The sequence below is a fragment of the Sus scrofa genome, chromosome 6 (genome assembly GCF_000003025.6).
Source record: "Sus scrofa isolate TJ Tabasco breed Duroc chromosome 6, Sscrofa11.1, whole genome shotgun sequence".
Taxonomy (NCBI): Eukaryota; Metazoa; Chordata; class Mammalia; order Artiodactyla; family Suidae; genus Sus; species Sus scrofa.
The window spans coordinates 4,205,211-4,222,731 of record NC_010448.4 but is presented as its reverse complement, the minus strand read 5'-3'; the positions used below and the strand labels follow the sequence as shown (position 1 = coordinate 4,222,731).

Genomic DNA, 17,521 nt, shown 5'->3' with positions numbered 1-17,521 from the left:
CAGGCTGAGAGCGATGCTGAAAAGGGTCCGACATCTGCTGGACACGCCTGTCGAGGCTCACCGGGGCAGATGGGAGCCCTGCCTGCTGCTCCCCAGAGTCAGAAGGGGCAGCTTCGTCTTGATTTAGGAGCAAGGGGCAGGCCGTCACTCCCGGACCGGCTGAGCGCTCACACAGCCTCAAGCAGGCGCGCGCTGTCCCCAGCTTACAAGAGCACATCACCCAGAAGGGAGCAGCTGCCCACAGGGAGGGGAGGGGACACACTGGGAAAGATGACCCTCTAGCTTCGCCCAGGGCACAGGCGTGGGCATGCCGCCACTCAAGAGAGGGTGCCAGTCAAAACTCCAGAATGTTCAGCATCCCCGGCTCAGAGATGCCTCCCGTCCCTGACTCACTGGGGAGAGGGATGGAGGCTGTGCCTCCCCCAGGGAGCTCCGGGCCAACTGGCAGCCAAAGCAGGGATGCTCCCCACAGGTGTGCGATCCTGGCCGGAAGGACTGGCCCTCCAAGGTCAGAGGACCGAGCTCCGGTACCTGGGGGTCAGGCCACTGATCAGGTGGGAAGACGCTCCAAGAAGCCGACTGGGAGCACAAAGGAGCAGGGTGGACACGGAGGGGGGTTGGGAGGACAGCCCCCGGCAGCACGTGGGCCTGGACTGGCAGAATCAGGACCGGCGATGCCTAGGTCTCAATCCAGACTGACCCCGGGGGCTCTGTGGGAACGTCACTCCTCCAAAGTCCGAGAGGACATCCGGAGATGGAGGTGGCCAGGTGAGGGCCGCTCCATGGGGCGGGGATCCCTCAGGGACAAGGTGGGTGGGGGATGACAGCAGGGTCCCTCAGCTGTACCCCAGGGTCTGTGAGGGACGAAGGGAGGTGAGCCTGCAGAGGTCACCAAGACGTGACGACACAGGACTTCCTTCCAGGCTAGAGACTCTGGCCTCAGTCCATGTGCAAAAGGTTAGGTTTAGACTGAAGGAGCCGCGTGGTCCCACCTGTGGCCCCGGGCACCGAGCATAAGCGGCGCCTTGCGCTGCAGCCAGTGTTTATTGAGTCCCGGATGCTAAGAGACGTGACGGGGCCACAAAGCATGGGCCTCGGCCACTCTGTCCATCCTGGGGCCCGTGGTCAGAAGGGAGGCATCCTGGGTGCAGGGCAAGGACCAAGGAGTCAGGAGACCTACAAAAATGTCAGTTCCCGAGAGGGGCTCCTCCCTGGACTCTCACAATGACAGTGCCACCACGGCCAGGTGGTTTACAAGCTGCCATTCCCCATGGTTCTGGGGAACTGAGGCCCACGGAAGTTAAGCACTTGATCCAGGACAGAGCCACACCCAGCAGCTGTGTGCTCCGCCCAGAGCTGCAGGCCTTTAGCTGCCCCTTGCACAGCAGAGGCGAAAAGGAAGCGACCTGGTGGCTGTCACATGTTTCAAGGCTCAAATATTCAAGGTGACTGTTTCTGGGACAAAGGGACAAGAACGCGCAGCGTCTGTCAGCTGTGATGCTAGGCTGCCCCCTGCTGGTCCATCCTCTTCAGAACAGAATGAATGAGCTCAAGCTTGAAAACGTGCTACCTGCATTTCCCACGGCTCTTCAAGGAGATGAACTCTGCTTGTTAATCAAAGATGAAGACGCAGCAGGGCTGACCTGGAGTTACTGTGACAGGCACTGGCAGAAACGGCATTTGCATCTGTGATGATGAGTCTGTTTTTCCACATCCTAAAGCGGAGCCTCCAACCACAAGCAGACCCGGTCTGTCGCTCCCCAGAGGCCCCCGCCCCCCGCAACACCACGACTGGAAGAGGAGGGTGGGCAGAAGCGTCGCTGCAGGCCCGAGACTGGGGTCCCCTGCTTCCCAGGCCGGCCCCGGGCTGGCATCTGGGCACCTGGATTGGGCAGGTGCCCCCACTCCCAGGACGGAGGGGCAGCTGCCTGCACTACATTGAGTGTCCAGTGTGGCTGGTGCTGGACTCCCGCTGTCCTGCGAGCCTGGGGTTTGGGCACCTGCCAGGCAGGGGTGCTCACGTCACCGGGTTCTGGGTGTCCCTGCTGGACAGCACTGCACACGTGCTGTCACCGCTCGTCGCTGGGGAATTAAGCACGTCCTGTGCAACTCCTTGAGGGAGGAGGCTGGAGCCCGGCTCCCCTGGGCATCACCCCCGGGCATCACCCCCACACCTGTCCCCTGGGCCACGCTTGCTCTGCATCCTCTCACTGTGACAGACCAGCCGAAGTCCTGCTAGTGACTCAGTGACATGGGCATGGTCTTGGGGACCCTGACACAGTGAAGGGCTGGAAGCAGCAACTAGATTAAAGATCTGGAACAATCTGAAACCTAGAAAAAACCAAATCCTGAAACAATGAGCTCTCAGGCACAGAGGCACCCGGCCTTCCCGTCACGCTTCCTTCTACCCACCCCAGGCGAGAGCTGCTAAAACCTCTCCCGTACAAGCACCTCTGCTCCGGGACGCGCTCCGGCTGGCAGAAGCTCTCCCTCGTGCAGGGAAGACGGGAGGATGGATCACACAAGTGTGTCGCCTGAAAGAGGACCTTTGGGAGCACACGACTCTCGTGTGGTCTGGAAGGCTTCCTGGAGGAGGCAGCCCCAGGCTGAGGCCCGACAGGAGCTGCTTGTGTAATTAGGTGGAAGAGGGAGAAAGAGCGGTGTGTGCTGCGTCCTGAGACGAGAACGCAGCCTGTTCTGGAAACCGGGCAATTGAGCGAGACTGAGCACAGAGCACAGGAGGGTTGTGAGGCTGGAAATAAAGGGTGTTCTGTCCTAGCCCGCGGGGGTGCGTCCGAAGGTCTCTGGGGGAGAGCACCGCATGAGGTGCGCTGGGATGTGGCAGACGGACGGGACAGGTGAGTCCAAGAGCGGAGGACCAGTCAGAAGGTACCTGCAGCTACATGGGCGGGGGCGGGGGGCGCAGGCAGAGCGGATGCAGCGGATGACCGTCTGGTTCGGACATGCAGCCCCCGTCCCACGGGAGCACATGGGCTCTCACGTCCTTCTCAGGACGCTGGCTCCTTCCTTCCACCGACCCAGCCAGGGAGGGTATCAGCCTCACCCCCTCACTGGGAGGGAGCCTCCCGGAACTGATGGCCAGGCTGTTGCATTTAGTCCTGGGGAGTAAAGGGGGCCCTTCTCTGCCCACCCAGAGCCACTAGGAAAAGCCTCCATCTCACAGCTCCCAGCCCCAGGAGACCTTCTGAGAACAGAGGCCGGGGCACCGAGGGGACAGCGGTACCATCATTGCCGGGAGGCAGGAGCAGCTCTGCATATGAGGAGAGCCCCCGCCAGGAGATGAACCTTCTCCAAAAGAATCCTTTAAGAGCGTTTACCAAAGCACTTTCTTCGAGGTGGGGATTTACTCCGGGCCTTTCATCCAGGGCATCCAAGGTCTAGCAGAGCTTCTAACCTCCAGCAAAATCACAAAACCCCAAAACTACGGGCAGGAGTTCCCTTCATGGTGCAGTGGAAATGAATCCGACTAGGAACCATGAGGTTGTGGGTTCGATCCCTGGCCTCGCTCAGTGGGTTAAGGATCCGGCGTTGCCGTGAGCTATGGTGTAGATCGAAGATGCAGCTCGGATCGGGCGTTGCTGTGGCTGTGGTGTAGGCCGGCAGCAACAGCTCCAATGCGACCCCTAACCTGGGAACCTCCATATGCCATAGGTACAGCCCTAAAAAGACAAGAGACAAAAGGAAAAAACAAAAAAAAAAAACTATGGGCAGAAGCAGCAAAGCAGACACACACGGGGCTCCAGGAAAGGACGCCAGTCACAGGCCCCTGAGTGAGAACAGCCCGCCTGCCAGAGCCGCTGTGACCTGGGCCCTTCCGCAGCCCAGCCCCTCCCTCGGTCTAAGGATGCTGAGCGGCCACTTCGGCACCTAAAACCCAGGGGCTCACCCTGTCCTACTCACCTGCCCCTGCAGCCAGAATCTAAACAGGAATCCACAAGGCACTACGTGGTCACAAAGAAACGCCACATTTCACCATCCTCCAAACACCCAGGAGGACACGGAGACAGAAGAGGCACGCCCAGGGGGGCTCGGAGGCCTCCACGCAACAGGCGTCCCACCAGAGAGTGTGGTGAAGGCTGGCCTATCGTGTGCGGTTCTGGTGGCCGAGTCTTACCTTGAAACTGAGGCTTGACCTCCCAGGAGCAGGAGGCAAACCCCCCGAACACGTGGCCGTCCTGGTCCTCGAGCAGCACCACGCAGGGCCCCCGCTGGGTGATGCGCCCACAGAGCTGGGCGAAGCTGTGCCCGTGGAGCGCGGTCGCGAAGAGCAGGCGCCAGCGGTGCCGCAGATCCCGGGGCAGGTGGGAGTTGATGTAGGCGACGGAGAGGACGTCCAGGAGGCTGGCAAACTCCCGCCCTCGGTCCACCTGGCGCTCCGGGAGCAGGGTGGCCAGATCGAGGGACGAGCGCAGGAGCCGAAAGCCTTGGTGGATGACCACGCTCAGAAACGTGGCCACGTGAGGGGCCCGGAACAGCCAGGCCTCGACCACGGCGCGGTCACAGTCGCAGTCCAGCCGCTGGGGCCCCAGAGGCTTCTCACCGTCTAGAAGAGGAGAAAACAGGGCCGGTGGGTGGTGGCAGCTCCTTCTCTACCAACCTAAACCTGCTCCGTCCAGCTGGGGAGCCGTGCCCGGATGCTCCGCAGTGAGATGCCTGGTGAGTGTAAAATATACTTGGGATTTAAAAATAACTGTGGGCGCTCCCTTCGTGGCTCGGTGGTTAAAACGAATCCCACTAAGAACCATGAGGTTGCGGGTTCGATCCCTGGCCTTGCTCAGTGGGTTAAGGATCCGGCATTGGCATGAGCTGTGGTGTAGGTCGCAGATACGGCTCGGACCCGGCATTGCTGTGGCTGTGGTGTAGGTCGGCGGCTACAGCTTCTGTTGGACCCCTAGCCGGGGAATCTCCATATGCCAAGGGTGCAGCCCTAAAAAAATAAAAATAAAAATACCTGTGGTGGAGTTCCCGTCATGGCGCAGTGGAAATGAATCTGACTAGAAACCATGAGGTTGCGGGTTCGATCCCTGGCCTCGCTCAGTGGGTTAAGGATCTGGTGTTGCTGTGAGCTGTGGTGTAGGTCACAGATGTGGCTCGGATTCCAAGTTGCTGTGGCTGTGGTGTAGGCCGGCAGCTGCAGCTCCAATTCAACCCCTAGCCTGGGAACCTCCATATGCCATGGATGCAGCCCTAAAAAGACAAAATGAAATGAAATGAAATGAAATTCAGATTTATAATAAAACACTAACCTTTTTATAAAACAAGTTTACTTTGCAAAGAGATTCACTAGCTTTTTTGTTGTTGTTTCTGTTTTTGGTTTTTTGTTTGTTTGTTTGTTTATGGCCGTACCCACGGCATAGGGAGGTTCCCAGGCTAGGGGTCTAATTGGAGCTGCAGCAGCCAGCCTACACCACAGCCACAGCAATGCCAGATCCTGAACCCACCAATCGAGGCCAGGGATCAAACCCTCAACCTCGTGGTTCCTAGTCAGATTCATTTCCACTGCACCATGACGGGAACTCCACCACAGGTTTTTTTAAATCCCAAGTAAATTTAAATAAATACTATTTCTCAGCCAACAATAGAATACAGTCTTCTCCAATGTACATGAGATATTCTGTAGAACAGACCATACGTTAGGCCATAAAACATGCCTCAATAACTTTAAATGAACTGAAATCATATAAAGTATATTCTTCAACCACAAGAATATGAACCGCAAGGTAATGAAATTACTAATTACTAACAGAAGGAAATTTGGGAAATTCACAAACACGAAGAAATTAAACACACCTCTAAATAACCAGCAGACCAAAGGAGAAATCAGGAGGGGGGTTAGAAACACTGAGATGAATGAAAACAAAAACACAACATACCAAAACTTGTGGGTTCAGCTAAAGCAGTGCTTAGAGGGAATTGCTTTGTTTTGTTTTGTTTTTAGGGCCACACTCGCAGCACATGGAGGTTCTCAGGCTAGGGGTTGAACTGGAGCTGCAGCTGCCGGCCTACACCACAGCCACAGCAACGCAGGATCCCAGCCACGTCTGCGACCTACACCACAGCTCATGGCAAGGCTGGATCCTTAACCCACTGAGCAAGGCCAGGGATCAAACCCGCATCCTCATGGATACTAGCTGGATTTGTTTCCACTGCCCCACAATGGGAACTCTAGAGGGAAATTTATAGCCATAAATGACTATATGAAAAGAAGAGAGAACTCAAAAAATCTTCTATCTTGAGAAACTAGGGGAAAAAAATCTAAATCTAAAGGAAGCAGAAGAAAGGAAATAAAAAGGCTCAGATGAAGAGAAATGAAGATTACACAACAGAAAAAATCCACAAAACCACAAGTTGGCTCTTTGAAAATAACAAAAAGTGAACAAATCTTTAGCTAAACTGACCAAGAAAAAAAGAGAAAACTCAAGTGAGTGACATCAGAGATGACAGGGGGACATCAGTGCTGACCTTGCAGAAATAAGGAGCATAAGGAAATGCCACCAACACGTGTACACCAACCAATGAGACAATCTAAACCGTCCTCCGAAGTTGGGAGACTCAGGCCACTGGCTTCAAAATTGTCCTCCAAGACTACAGGGATAGAGATGGCGAGGCACCCGCCCCGGGCCAAGTCTAAGGTCTAGGACAGGGACGGAGATGGCGAGGCACCCTCCCCGGGCCGAGGTCTAGGTCAGGGATGGAGATCACATGTCCCCCACCCACCCACACGCCGAGGTCTAGGGTCTAGGGCAGGGACGGAGATGACATACTCCTGCCACCCCCAGGCCAAGGTCTAGGGTCTAGGGCTGGGCACTTGCCTTGAAGCTTCAGCTCGGAGAACAGCTGAGCAGCCAGCGCCTGCACCCTGGGCGGGGAGCCCGAGGCCTGCTTCTGAGTCCAGCCTCTCAGCTCCTGCCTGTAGTGCAGCACATGCACCACAGAGCCAACCAGATCCTCTGTAAACTTGAAGAGCACAATTTGACCATTAATCACATCTCTGCTGCGACCCATGACCTACAGGCCGTCCACGCGGGGAAGGGCATGTTCTCTCTTTAGGGCTGAATGGGAGGGACCACAACGCGGGGGGGGAGTCACCCGTCTTCCTAACAATACCCTTGGCTGGTCTAGCCGGCCAATGCCTTTTTGTCCAGGAGTCCTGACCTCAACCGGGGACAAGGTCTAGCATCCCCCGAGGGTGCACCTCTCCCCAGAACCTCCCTCAGCTGCTTCATCGCCCTGCGTCCCCCACCCAAGGCCACCAAGACCGTGTGGGGCGGCGTGGGGGCCCCGGTGGCCTCTTACCCTTAGGACCTCTCTGGCTTCCGCGGGGCCGTCTGTGGCAGCAGCCATTGCCAGGATCACCAGACTCTTCTCCTCAGAGCTGCCTCTGAGCAGGTGGGACATGGACAGCGTGAACTGCTCCTGGGAGACGCGCGCGCTGGGCCCCGTGGCCTTCCCGGTCGGGTCAGCCCTCCGCATGCCCTCGAACAGTCTAGTGACCATCTCTGGGGGCAGGGCTTCCCCCACGTGGCTCTGTGGGGACAGGAAGGCAGAAAGGCCACACACGGGGCAGGTCAAACGCAGCAGGACGACAGAAAAATAACTTGGGGACCGAGACCAACCACTGCTCCCGGCACCCAACCGTCCGAGCCCCCCACCTGCACCAGCTCTCCTCACCGAAGGCAAGACGCCGCCCAGGCGCCCACAAACCCAACGTGTCCTGGCTTGTGGTTCATCTTGAACCTCAGACTCTTCCTCATCCATTTCCGTCCTGCCCTCCCAACTTGCCCGTCTCCCGGACTGGCCGCATCCCTCCGGCCTCTGGCCACCAACGGCTCTTCCCTCTGCTTACATCTGCTCCACACTAGATTCTAGAAGCTGTCATGCACATGCCTGCATGTATTACCATGTAGGACGCGGGGTCTGTGTCGAGCTGAAATGGTCTCCTCTGTATTAGGGGCTTCCAAATACACTAGCTAGCTCTGTCTACCCGAGTTCTTGGTGCTCGATACGCATTTTCAATTAGTCTTTACTTCAAATCTCATTCTTATCTGTCTTGCTAGTAACATTCTGTAAACATCCTTTTCCCTTTGACTCCAGCATCAAAGTCCGATTTGGTCCAGGGATCACATGTTGACAGAAGGCAAATCAGGAACGAAATCAGTGGGGTCTGAAAACGGAACCCTCTCAAAACAAGTGACTCGTCTCCACAGTCTGCAAGTCTTAGGAAGCAGGTTCCCACCCTCACTGCTCAAAACGGGTCTTCTGGAGTTCCCTGGGGGCCTAGCGGTGTTGTCACTGCTGTGGCTTGGGGTCAGTCCCTGGCCCGGGAACGTCCACATGCTGGGGGTGCAGCCAAAAAAGGGGGGGCTGTTTCTATTTCTGTCGGTGCTTCCAGAGTTCTACCAGAAGGGCAAACTCTACTTCTTTGCCAAAGGAACTTTTAACACTATTTATCGTGACAAACATTGCTGAAGGTTGTCACCAACTGCAGCCAAGTCCCTAAGTGGCCTGTCTGTTCCAGCTGAGTGGGCAGGCCAGCAGACCAGCGTGCTCTGGGTCTAGTGGACATGGACACACACACACACGCAGCCATGACCCCATCACACACACATGCATGCAGCCATGACCCCATCTCACACACACACACACACACACACACACGCAGCCATGATGCCGTCACCTACACACACACACACACACGCAGCCATGACGCCGTCACCTACACACATACACACACACGCAGCCATGATGCCGTCACCTACACACACACACACACACACACACGCAGCCATGATGCCGTCACCTACACACACACACACACACGCAGCCATGACCCCATCACCTACACACACACACAGCCATGACCCCGTCACCTACACACACACAAGCAGCCATGACCCTGTCACCTACACACACACACGCAACCATGACCCCATCACCTACACACACACACAGCCATGACCCCGTCACCTACACACACACAAGCAGCCATGACCCTGTCACCTACACACACACACAGCCATGACCCCTTCACCTATACACACACACACGCAGCCATGACCCCATCACACACACACACACATGCATGCAGCCATGACCCCATCACACACACACACACACGCAGCCATGACCCCATCACCTACACACACACACGCACGCAGCCATGATGCCGTCACCTATACACACACACACACACACGCAGCCATGACCCCATCACCTATACACACAAACACGCAGCCATGACCCCATCACACACACACACACACACGCATGCAGCCATGACCCCATCACACACACACACACGCAGCCATGACCCCATCACCTGCACATACACACGCACGCAGCCATGACGCCGTCACCTACACACACACACAGCCATGACCCCTTCACCTACACACAAACACACAGCCATGACCCCTTCACCTACACACACACACACAGCCATGACCCCGTCACCTCCACACACGCACGCACACAAACACACACAAACGCAGCCATGACCCCATCACCTCCACACAAACATACACACAGCCATGACCCCATCACCTACACACACACACACACACGCAGCCATGACCCCATCACCTCCACACACGCACGCACGCGCACAAACACACACACACGCAGCCATGACCCCATCACCTTACACACACACACGCAGCCATGACCCCACCTCACACTCACACACAGACACACACGCAGCCATGACCCCGTCACCTCCCGGGCTAGCATCCTTCGTCTGTGAGGTGGGGATGCTGGGGCATCTCTGTTCCACACGCGCTAAAGAGGAGGCTCCGAACGCCGCCGCCACACTCAGCGTCCCTCCCCTCACCGAGGAAGACGGGCTGATGGCGTCCCTGTGTCGCTGTCCTGCTCTGGGCACCCAAACTCGCAGTGAGGAGCCCATGCAACAGGGCCGAAGACGGGAATAGGCAGTTGTCACTTTTTGTCAGGCGAACCTCGACTCGGAAAACCACAAAACTCCTAGGACCGCAAACGCTTCGGAATCCTAAAGGCCGAGGCCGACTTTGGACCCACAGATAGAGCGAGGGCAGCCTGTCCCCCGTCTGGAAGGAAAGCAGGAGACAAGGGTTCAAGAGAGGGGAAGCAGGCCAGCCCCGCTGGTCAGCCTCAACTTGGCAATGTCCCCCAAACGCTGCAGCATGAAGCCAGGGCCCACAGAGCCCGAAGCAGGGCCTAGCTGCACCTTTCCAGAAAACACACCCCTCAGGGTCCCCACGCACCTGTCTTACAGGGACAGAGCCAGGTTTGGGACTTGGGGGGGGGTTGGGGGGGAAGGTGGTTGTTTTTAGGGCCACACCTGCAGCATATGGATGTTCCCAGGCTAGGGGTTGAACTGGAGTGAGAGCCGCCAGCCTACGCTATGGTCCCAGCAAGACAGGATCGGAGCTGCATCTGTGACCTACACTGCAGGTCACAGCATCACTGGATCCTTAACCCACTGAATGAGGCCGGGGATCGAACCCACATCCTCGTAGATACTAGTCAGATTCGTTTCCTCTGTGCCACAACAGAAACTCCCGAGAGCCAATTCTTTTTTTTTTTTTTTTTTTTTTTTTTTTTTGTCTTTTTGCCTTTTCTTGAGCCACTCCAGTGGCATGTGGAGGTTCCCAGCCTAGGGGTTGAATCAGAGCTATAGCCTGGCCTACGCCAGAGCCACAGCAACGCGGGATCTGCAACGTACACCACAGCTCACGGCAATGCCTGATCCCAAACCCACTGAGCAAGGCCAGGGGTCGAACCTGCAACCTCATGGTTCCTAGTCGGATTCGTTAACTACTGCGCCACAACAAGAACTCCCCGAGAGCCAACTCTGACCTGACCCTTGCTCCAAACTGAACATGAACCTCTTCCCAAAGGGACGGGTTGTGTGTGGGGGTGGAGACTGGGGTTTGGGGGCCAGCATGTGCACACTGAGGTATACGGAATGACTGGCCAGTGGGCACCTGCCGTGTAGCACAGGGAACTCTACCCCATGTTCTGGGATGGTCTGTGTGGGGCAAGAATCTGAAAGAGCATGGATGTGGGTACGTGCATGACTCAGCCACTCGGCTGCACAGCAGAAATTATCACAACCTTGTCAATCAACCGTACGTCGATAAAACCTTAGAAAATGAAAACATAAAATAAAATGAACATGAACTTCTGGCTGTTCCTCTTGCCTTCAGGGCCTGCAGAGAGAAGGATCTGGGCGAGGTCCTGGAGCTGAGCTTCTCCGATGACAAAGCGTCAAACAATCCATCGACCTCGGCCTGCTCCTCGGGAAGAAAGCGGGAGCAGAGACCCTGCCCCGAGCGACTCTTGCTGTTTCCCATCTGTCCGGACAGCCGGCGGCGTCTCTGCGGGAGGAAAGGTCGCGCAGGGTCAGACGGGGACTCCACATGTGATAATCACAGGAAACAAATGTCGCTAAGGCTACGGTCAAGTGAATCAATACTGATTTAGCTGCAAAATGGAGCAAAATGCATCAGAGCCACGTAAGGTTCCAATGTGCTAGAAATTAACAGGCGATACAAATAACATGGAAAAACCCAATTCTGATTACTCTGGCCTCCCGAAGCAGGCTCATAATTGCTAACCAACTGTCTGGATTTCTTTTTATTTTATTTTTTGTCTTTTTAGGGTTGCACCCGAGGCATATGGAGGTTTCCAGGTTAGGGGTCGAATTGGAGCTATAGCTGCTGGCCTACACCACAGGCACAGCAACGCGAGGTCTGAGCCACATCTGTGACCTACACCACAGCTCACGGCAACACCAGATCCTTAACCCATTGAGCCAGGCCAGGGATCGAACCTGCGTCCTCATGGACGCTAGCCAAATTGGTTTCCACTGAGCCACAACAGGAACTCCTGGATTCCTTTATTTGAATGGTTTCTAAGCCAATGCAAGAGAAAAATCAGTATTTTAATCTAAATATTCATTTAAAGCCTGAGTTGAAGAAATAATCTCTAAGGCTGGATGATAACATTTATTTAAGTAAAACCAACACCTTGCAAAAACCGCCCCCAGAGCTGTCACGCTCTTGGACAAGATTTTCCTTTGTGACTCCTGGCCAGCTGTGCAGCCTCAGGCAAGCTCCCGAAATGCTCTGTGCCCCGGCTTCCTCGTCTGCAAAATGGGAATAAACACAGCCCTACCTCAGACTGCTGTGGTTGTGAGGTGCGGTGGCCAAAGCGAAGGGCTGAGAATGGTGCTGTGGGGTCCCAGCCTGAGCCTCGTCTCTTGGAGGGATATTAACAGAGGCTGGCAGGGAGTTGCCGTCGTGGCTCAGCAGTCGTGAACTCGACTAGGATCCATGAGGATGCAGGTTTGATCCCTGGCTTCGCTCGGGGGGGTAAGGATCCAGCATTGCCATGAGCTATGGTGGAGGTCACAGATGCGGCTCACATCTGGCGTGGCTGTGGCTGTGGCGTAGACCAGCAGGTATAGCTCCGATTCAACCCCTAGCCTGGGAACCTCCATATGCCACAGGTATGACCCTAAAATGACAAAAAAAAAAAAAAAAAAAAGAGGCCAACAGGTGGCCCAGGGGCCTTGTTCATGTCACAGACTTCATTACAGAAAGGGGCCCAGGACCATCCGATCCAGGGACCTGGACAGAAAAGCACAGCAATGAGACAAGCTCTCAAGAGGCACAGGGCCGGGCTCCTGATTTCTGTCCTTAGACTGTACCTGGGACCCGCACTGGGGAAACTGCTGGCAACTAGCACCTTTCCCTGGAGCAACAGCCCACGGGCTCAACCAGGTCACATGAGGGGACGGGCCACCACCAGGGTGGGGCCCAGCAGGACCCGACTGTTCACAACCTCAGGGGGAGTGGGCTGCAGCCAGGACCTTTCTTTTCACACCAGTGGGGTTTGCATAACATGAGATGACCCGGTTCACAGTGAACAGTTCATGGGCATTCAGGACATTCGCGACATTGGGAGACCACCGCCTCCACGGAGTTCTAAAACATCCTCATCACCTCAACAGAAACCCCAGACCCATGAGGGGTCACTCCCCACTCCTGACCCCCCAGTCCCTGCAACCACTGAGGCGCTGTCTCTGTGGACTTGCACATGAAATGGACTGCAAATGAATCACACAACATGTGCTCTCTAGGGTCTGGGTTTTTTCACCCAGCAGAATGCTTTAAAGCTTCCTCCAAGGGAGTTCCCATTGTGGCTCAGCGGAAAAGAATCCAACTAGTATCCATGAGGATGCAGGTTCGATCCCTGGCCTCGCTCAAGGGGTTAAGGATCCGGCGTTGCCGTGAGCTGGGGTATAGATCACAGATGCGGCTCAGATCCCATGTTGCTGTGGCTGTGGTGGAGGCTGGCAGCTGTAGCTCTGATTTGACCCCTAGCCTGGGACCCTCCATATGCCACCGGTACGGCTCTAAAAAGAGAAAGAAAAAAAAAAAAAAAAAAGGTTCATCTGATTGCAGCATGCTCGGTACTTCATTCCTTCCTGTGGGTGAGTAATAGTCCCCTGAACGGAGGGGCCATGTCCGGCTTATCTGTTCATCTGCTGATGGACACTTGGGCTGTTTGTACCTTGGGAGCGAACCGTGCTGCCGTGAACATGTGAGTGCACGTGAGTGCATGTGAGTCCTTGTTTCAAACGCGGGGTACACACGTAGGAATGCAACTGCTGGGGCACATAATCTGATGTTTACTTTTTGAGGAATTGCCAAAATATTTTCTGGGGAGTGCTGGCAAAGGCAGGCTGGAAAAGGGGGCTTACATAACCCGGTTTGGGGCTGTCACTCACCGGCCATCTGACCTAAATGCCTCCACTTCTCAAGTCTCACGGCAGCAGGAGAGCCAGCAGGGAAACCTCAGGCCTGGGCTCCAGGTCCGGCCGGCGCGAGGCTCCCCCCTTCTCTAAGCTACAGGGCGGCACAGCCCCAGTGACCGCGCCAAGACAAACCCGTCCTCGCCATCGACTCTTCGAAGAGCCCCGGGAAAGAACCCGATTGCTCAGGCCTGAGGAGAGGCGCCTCCTCAGTGACTTCTACTCACCCACCAACTCGGGGGAGGCAAGCGAAGGCACCAAGAAGGTCCCAACATCACTGGCTCTGCATCATTCGCCATCAGGCAGACCTGCGCTCGGAGTATTCAGTGTGAAGGCGCCGCCCAGAAGGAAGCAGCCAAGAACACAGGTCGACACCCACCGGCTGAGGACAGGAGGGGGTACAGCCCGCGTGTGCTCCGAGCTGCGTTTGCAGCCCGCTGCAGCTGCAGCGAGGACACCAGGGGGGCGTGGGAAGAGCGTGGAGGGGCTGCCTGCTTGGAAGGCTCTGGGAGGGAGGGGTCAGTCTGAGACTGGATCGCTCAACACTCTTCATCGAGGACGCAGGAGGGACAGAGGGCAAGACATTAGGGGGGACTGGTCTCTCAACGGAAAGGGGGCTGCGGGTTATTCTGGGAGCCCACGCAGTGACCTGATGCGTCTACACGGCGTGTCTTTGCCTTCACTTGGTTCCGTCCCAGCTTTGCTTACAGGATCAGTACATCACAACAGCTTTACTCAAAGGGGGGGGTGGCTTTGAGGGGGGCGGTGCAGGGTTTTTTGTTTGTTCTTTTAGGACCGAACCCCAGGCATGTGGAAGTCCCCAGGCTAGGGGTCAAATCAGAGCTTTTGGCCTACATCACAGCCAGATCCTTAACCCACTGATCAAGGCCAGGAATTGAACCCGCGTACTCATGGACACTAGTTGGGTTTGTTACTGCCGAGCCACGACGGGAACTCTCTCAAAGGTATTTTTAACTTCATACCTTCCCCAGGCAGAGAAATTCAAATTCTCTCAAAATCATGTTAATTTATCAAGTCTCAAAAGAGCTTGCCATGCAACTCTCCCTGCACCCCTATCTTGTCATCCTGCTGAAATCCCCAAAATGGTAAATGCATAAAAATGCACCCCAGTGAATTCCACTTCATTCTCAGGGTCTTCACACCAAAGATGACCAGCTTTCTCTCTCCTTCTAGAAAACCTGAAGGCCGTCACTCACCCAAACGCTGGAAGGTGGCGGCCTTCTCGACTCCCGAAAGGACAGAGTTTTGAGATGTTAGCACAACGTCACATCACAGCTGGTCCCTCCAGGCCTGACAGCCGTGCCCACCCAGAGGGGCTCCCAAGGCCGACCTCACAGATACGTGTGGTCCACTACGAGCACCAGACACCAGGCCCTGCGGGCAGTTCGCTTCCGCCCCCCGGCTGTCCACGTCTGCATACCCCACCACCTGTTCAGCCTTGGGTTCCAAGACCACCAGGCTTTCCTGACTGTCTCAGAACCACCTGCTGCGTAACCGACATGGACGCAGCCACTGCCCCCTCCCCGCCTGTGCTTGCGCCCCCACCACCACCTCCCACTTGCCACCCACTCCCACGGTCACGCCTGACTCACCCACCTGTAGAATCTGAAAGTCATAAAAGAGACTCTGCCCCACGGCCCCCAGGCCAGCACCTGAGCCAGCAGGGAGCACGCAGGCACGGGACACGCCGGTGCAATGGCTGTGTCATCCCTCGCCAGCCCCTCACGCAGAGGCCCGTCTCCCACCACCTCCCACGCACAAATTCCACGAGGTCAGCCTGGTCCCAGTCCTGAGAAAGCCTGGGTCCCCACGTTCAGCTCCCATGGGACTCACCTCCCTGACCCCAGGCACCCAGGGGCCCCTTGGATCAGTGCTGCTCATTCCCACCCACGACCGGTCCCCTGCCCAAGAACGGGCTCCAGGATGCCCCCACCCCTGTACCCTTCGGCCCACCAGGCCTGGGCCACGGCAGGGACTTGGCGCATGTGAGGTGGCCATCTGCTGAGCCGTCCCCACTTTGAGAAGGAACAAGCCTCCAAGCCACCAGGGATGCTGACGGCCAGGACTCCAGCTGATGCCACCCACCTCTTTATGGCAATGCCAGCTACGGGCCACATCAAATTCCCCAAATCCTGGGAAAGCTTCCCTCCTCAACACCAAGGAGTGGCTCTAGCAGGGGGACCCCAGCCTCTCTAAGGAGGATGTCTGGGACGAACACGGTGCCACTATTTAAACGCCAGTCCTCAGGACCTCCCCGGCGACCTGTGACGTAGGACTCGGCGCGGCCAGGGCTGTGTCACTAAGAGGTCACGGGTCCTACCCCCTCCAGGACAGTGGCCTTCCTGACACCAGCGCGTGCATCTAATTCCTCAGACAGGTAACCCCAAGATCAGAGGGGATGGGCTGAGCACAGGGGGGGTGAGAGTGGACAATGTCCCAGAGGGTCTCTGGGCACCCCCTGGAGGCTCGCCTGGGCAGCACAGACCACACACGCCAGGGTGCAGGGCTGAAAGCAAGCTGGTTCCAGCGAGGGCTGGTGTAGGAGGGCCCTGGCCGCCTCTGCCCAGCCCTGTCTTCACAGGCTCCTCCTCTGTTGTCTGAAAACAGCAGCTTGGCCAGGCCTCCGTGGGGCCCAAAGGCCTGTGAGAAAGGACAGGGAGGAGTTGGGGGGGCAGACAGGCACAGGAGAGGCCATGGCAGGGGGTGGGCACAGGGCAGCACCTGGAGAGACACCAGGAAGGGCGGTGAAGCAGGGCAGCCAGGGGGCCTTTTATTCCAGGAGGAGGAGGGGTAGGGGTGGAAGAGCCTCAAGCCAGAGCCAGAGGCTGGAGTCAGAGAAGTGGGGGACAGGCGGCCTGCAAGACTGTGGCACGCCCCCACCCCCCATTCTCAGGTTCCACGGGGCATGAGTAAGAGGGCACATCTCAGAACTGCTCCACTGGCACCACTTCCTGATAAGGAGCCCCCACAAGGCAGGATGATAATGCCAGGGCTACAGGCTTCCCAAGTTCATCTGGCCTAGACGAGGTCACTTCGAGCAGGCTGAATCAACTTTGGGGAGGAATGGAGGCCTTCGACTCACCCCTACTTCTCTCCAAATGCCCCTACTTCTCTCCAAACGCCCCTACTTCTCTCCAAACACACAGTCCTGAACTGCCCCACCGCCAGTCCCTGGCAAAGGTTTTCTCACGGGACTGTTCTGGGCATGTGATACCTGAGCAGAGGGTTTTTTCCCTGACAAGTTGTGCCTAAAAGAACACAGTGCTCGCCTGAGTCTTCTGTGGGCGTGGAAACCTCACCTTCTCCAGCAGGACACACCTCCATGTCCCTCCAGACTGCTAATCCCTGTGCCCCTCAACTGGGGGTGGCTTTGTCCCCCCAGAGGACACGTGGCAATGATGTTTGGTTGTCACAACCAGGGAGAGAGGTGCTGCTGGCATCCAGTGGACGGAAACCCGGGATGCTACTAAATGCCATACAAAGCACAGGACAGCACCCACCACAAAGGGCCTGGCCCCAGAGCCAGTAGGGCTGGGGAGGAGACACTGGCTTCCAAGGATGCAGGGATGAGCTGGAGGGTTGACAGTGAGGTGCACTGACACCCAGAGCGCTGCCTCTCCATGCAGGGTCCTGGCTCTGAAGTTACGAATAAGCAACGACGCACAGATCTGAGGTCAAGTT

At 56.6% G+C, this 17,521-nt stretch overlaps 1 protein-coding gene across 12 annotated transcripts in view; it reads right to left on the bottom strand.

The window, feature by feature from the left end:
* The window catches only part of TLDC1 (TBC/LysM-associated domain containing 1), a 56,959-nt gene that overhangs the window by 4,067 nt on the left and 35,371 nt on the right, over positions 1–17,521 (bottom strand). For 5 of the 12 annotated variants that reach the window (XR_002344468.1, XR_002344469.1, XR_002344467.1 and 2 more), the window contains 4 exons: positions 11,202–11,378; positions 7,318–7,548; positions 6,834–6,978; positions 4,136–4,564 (listed from right to left, as the gene is read on the bottom strand). Coding sequence is in view for 7 of the 12 variants with exons in the window: in XM_005655749.3 (XP_005655806.1) it covers positions 4,136–4,564; positions 6,834–6,978; positions 7,318–7,548; positions 11,202–11,354 (958 nt within the window). In the remaining 5 variants the exon portion in view is untranslated. Of the gene's footprint in view, positions 1–4,135; positions 4,565–6,833; positions 6,979–7,317; positions 8,668–11,201; positions 11,379–17,521 lie in introns of those variants that run through there. The other 7 variants (XR_002344466.1, XM_013988477.2, XM_013988478.2 and 4 more) reach the window with 4 other exon arrangements.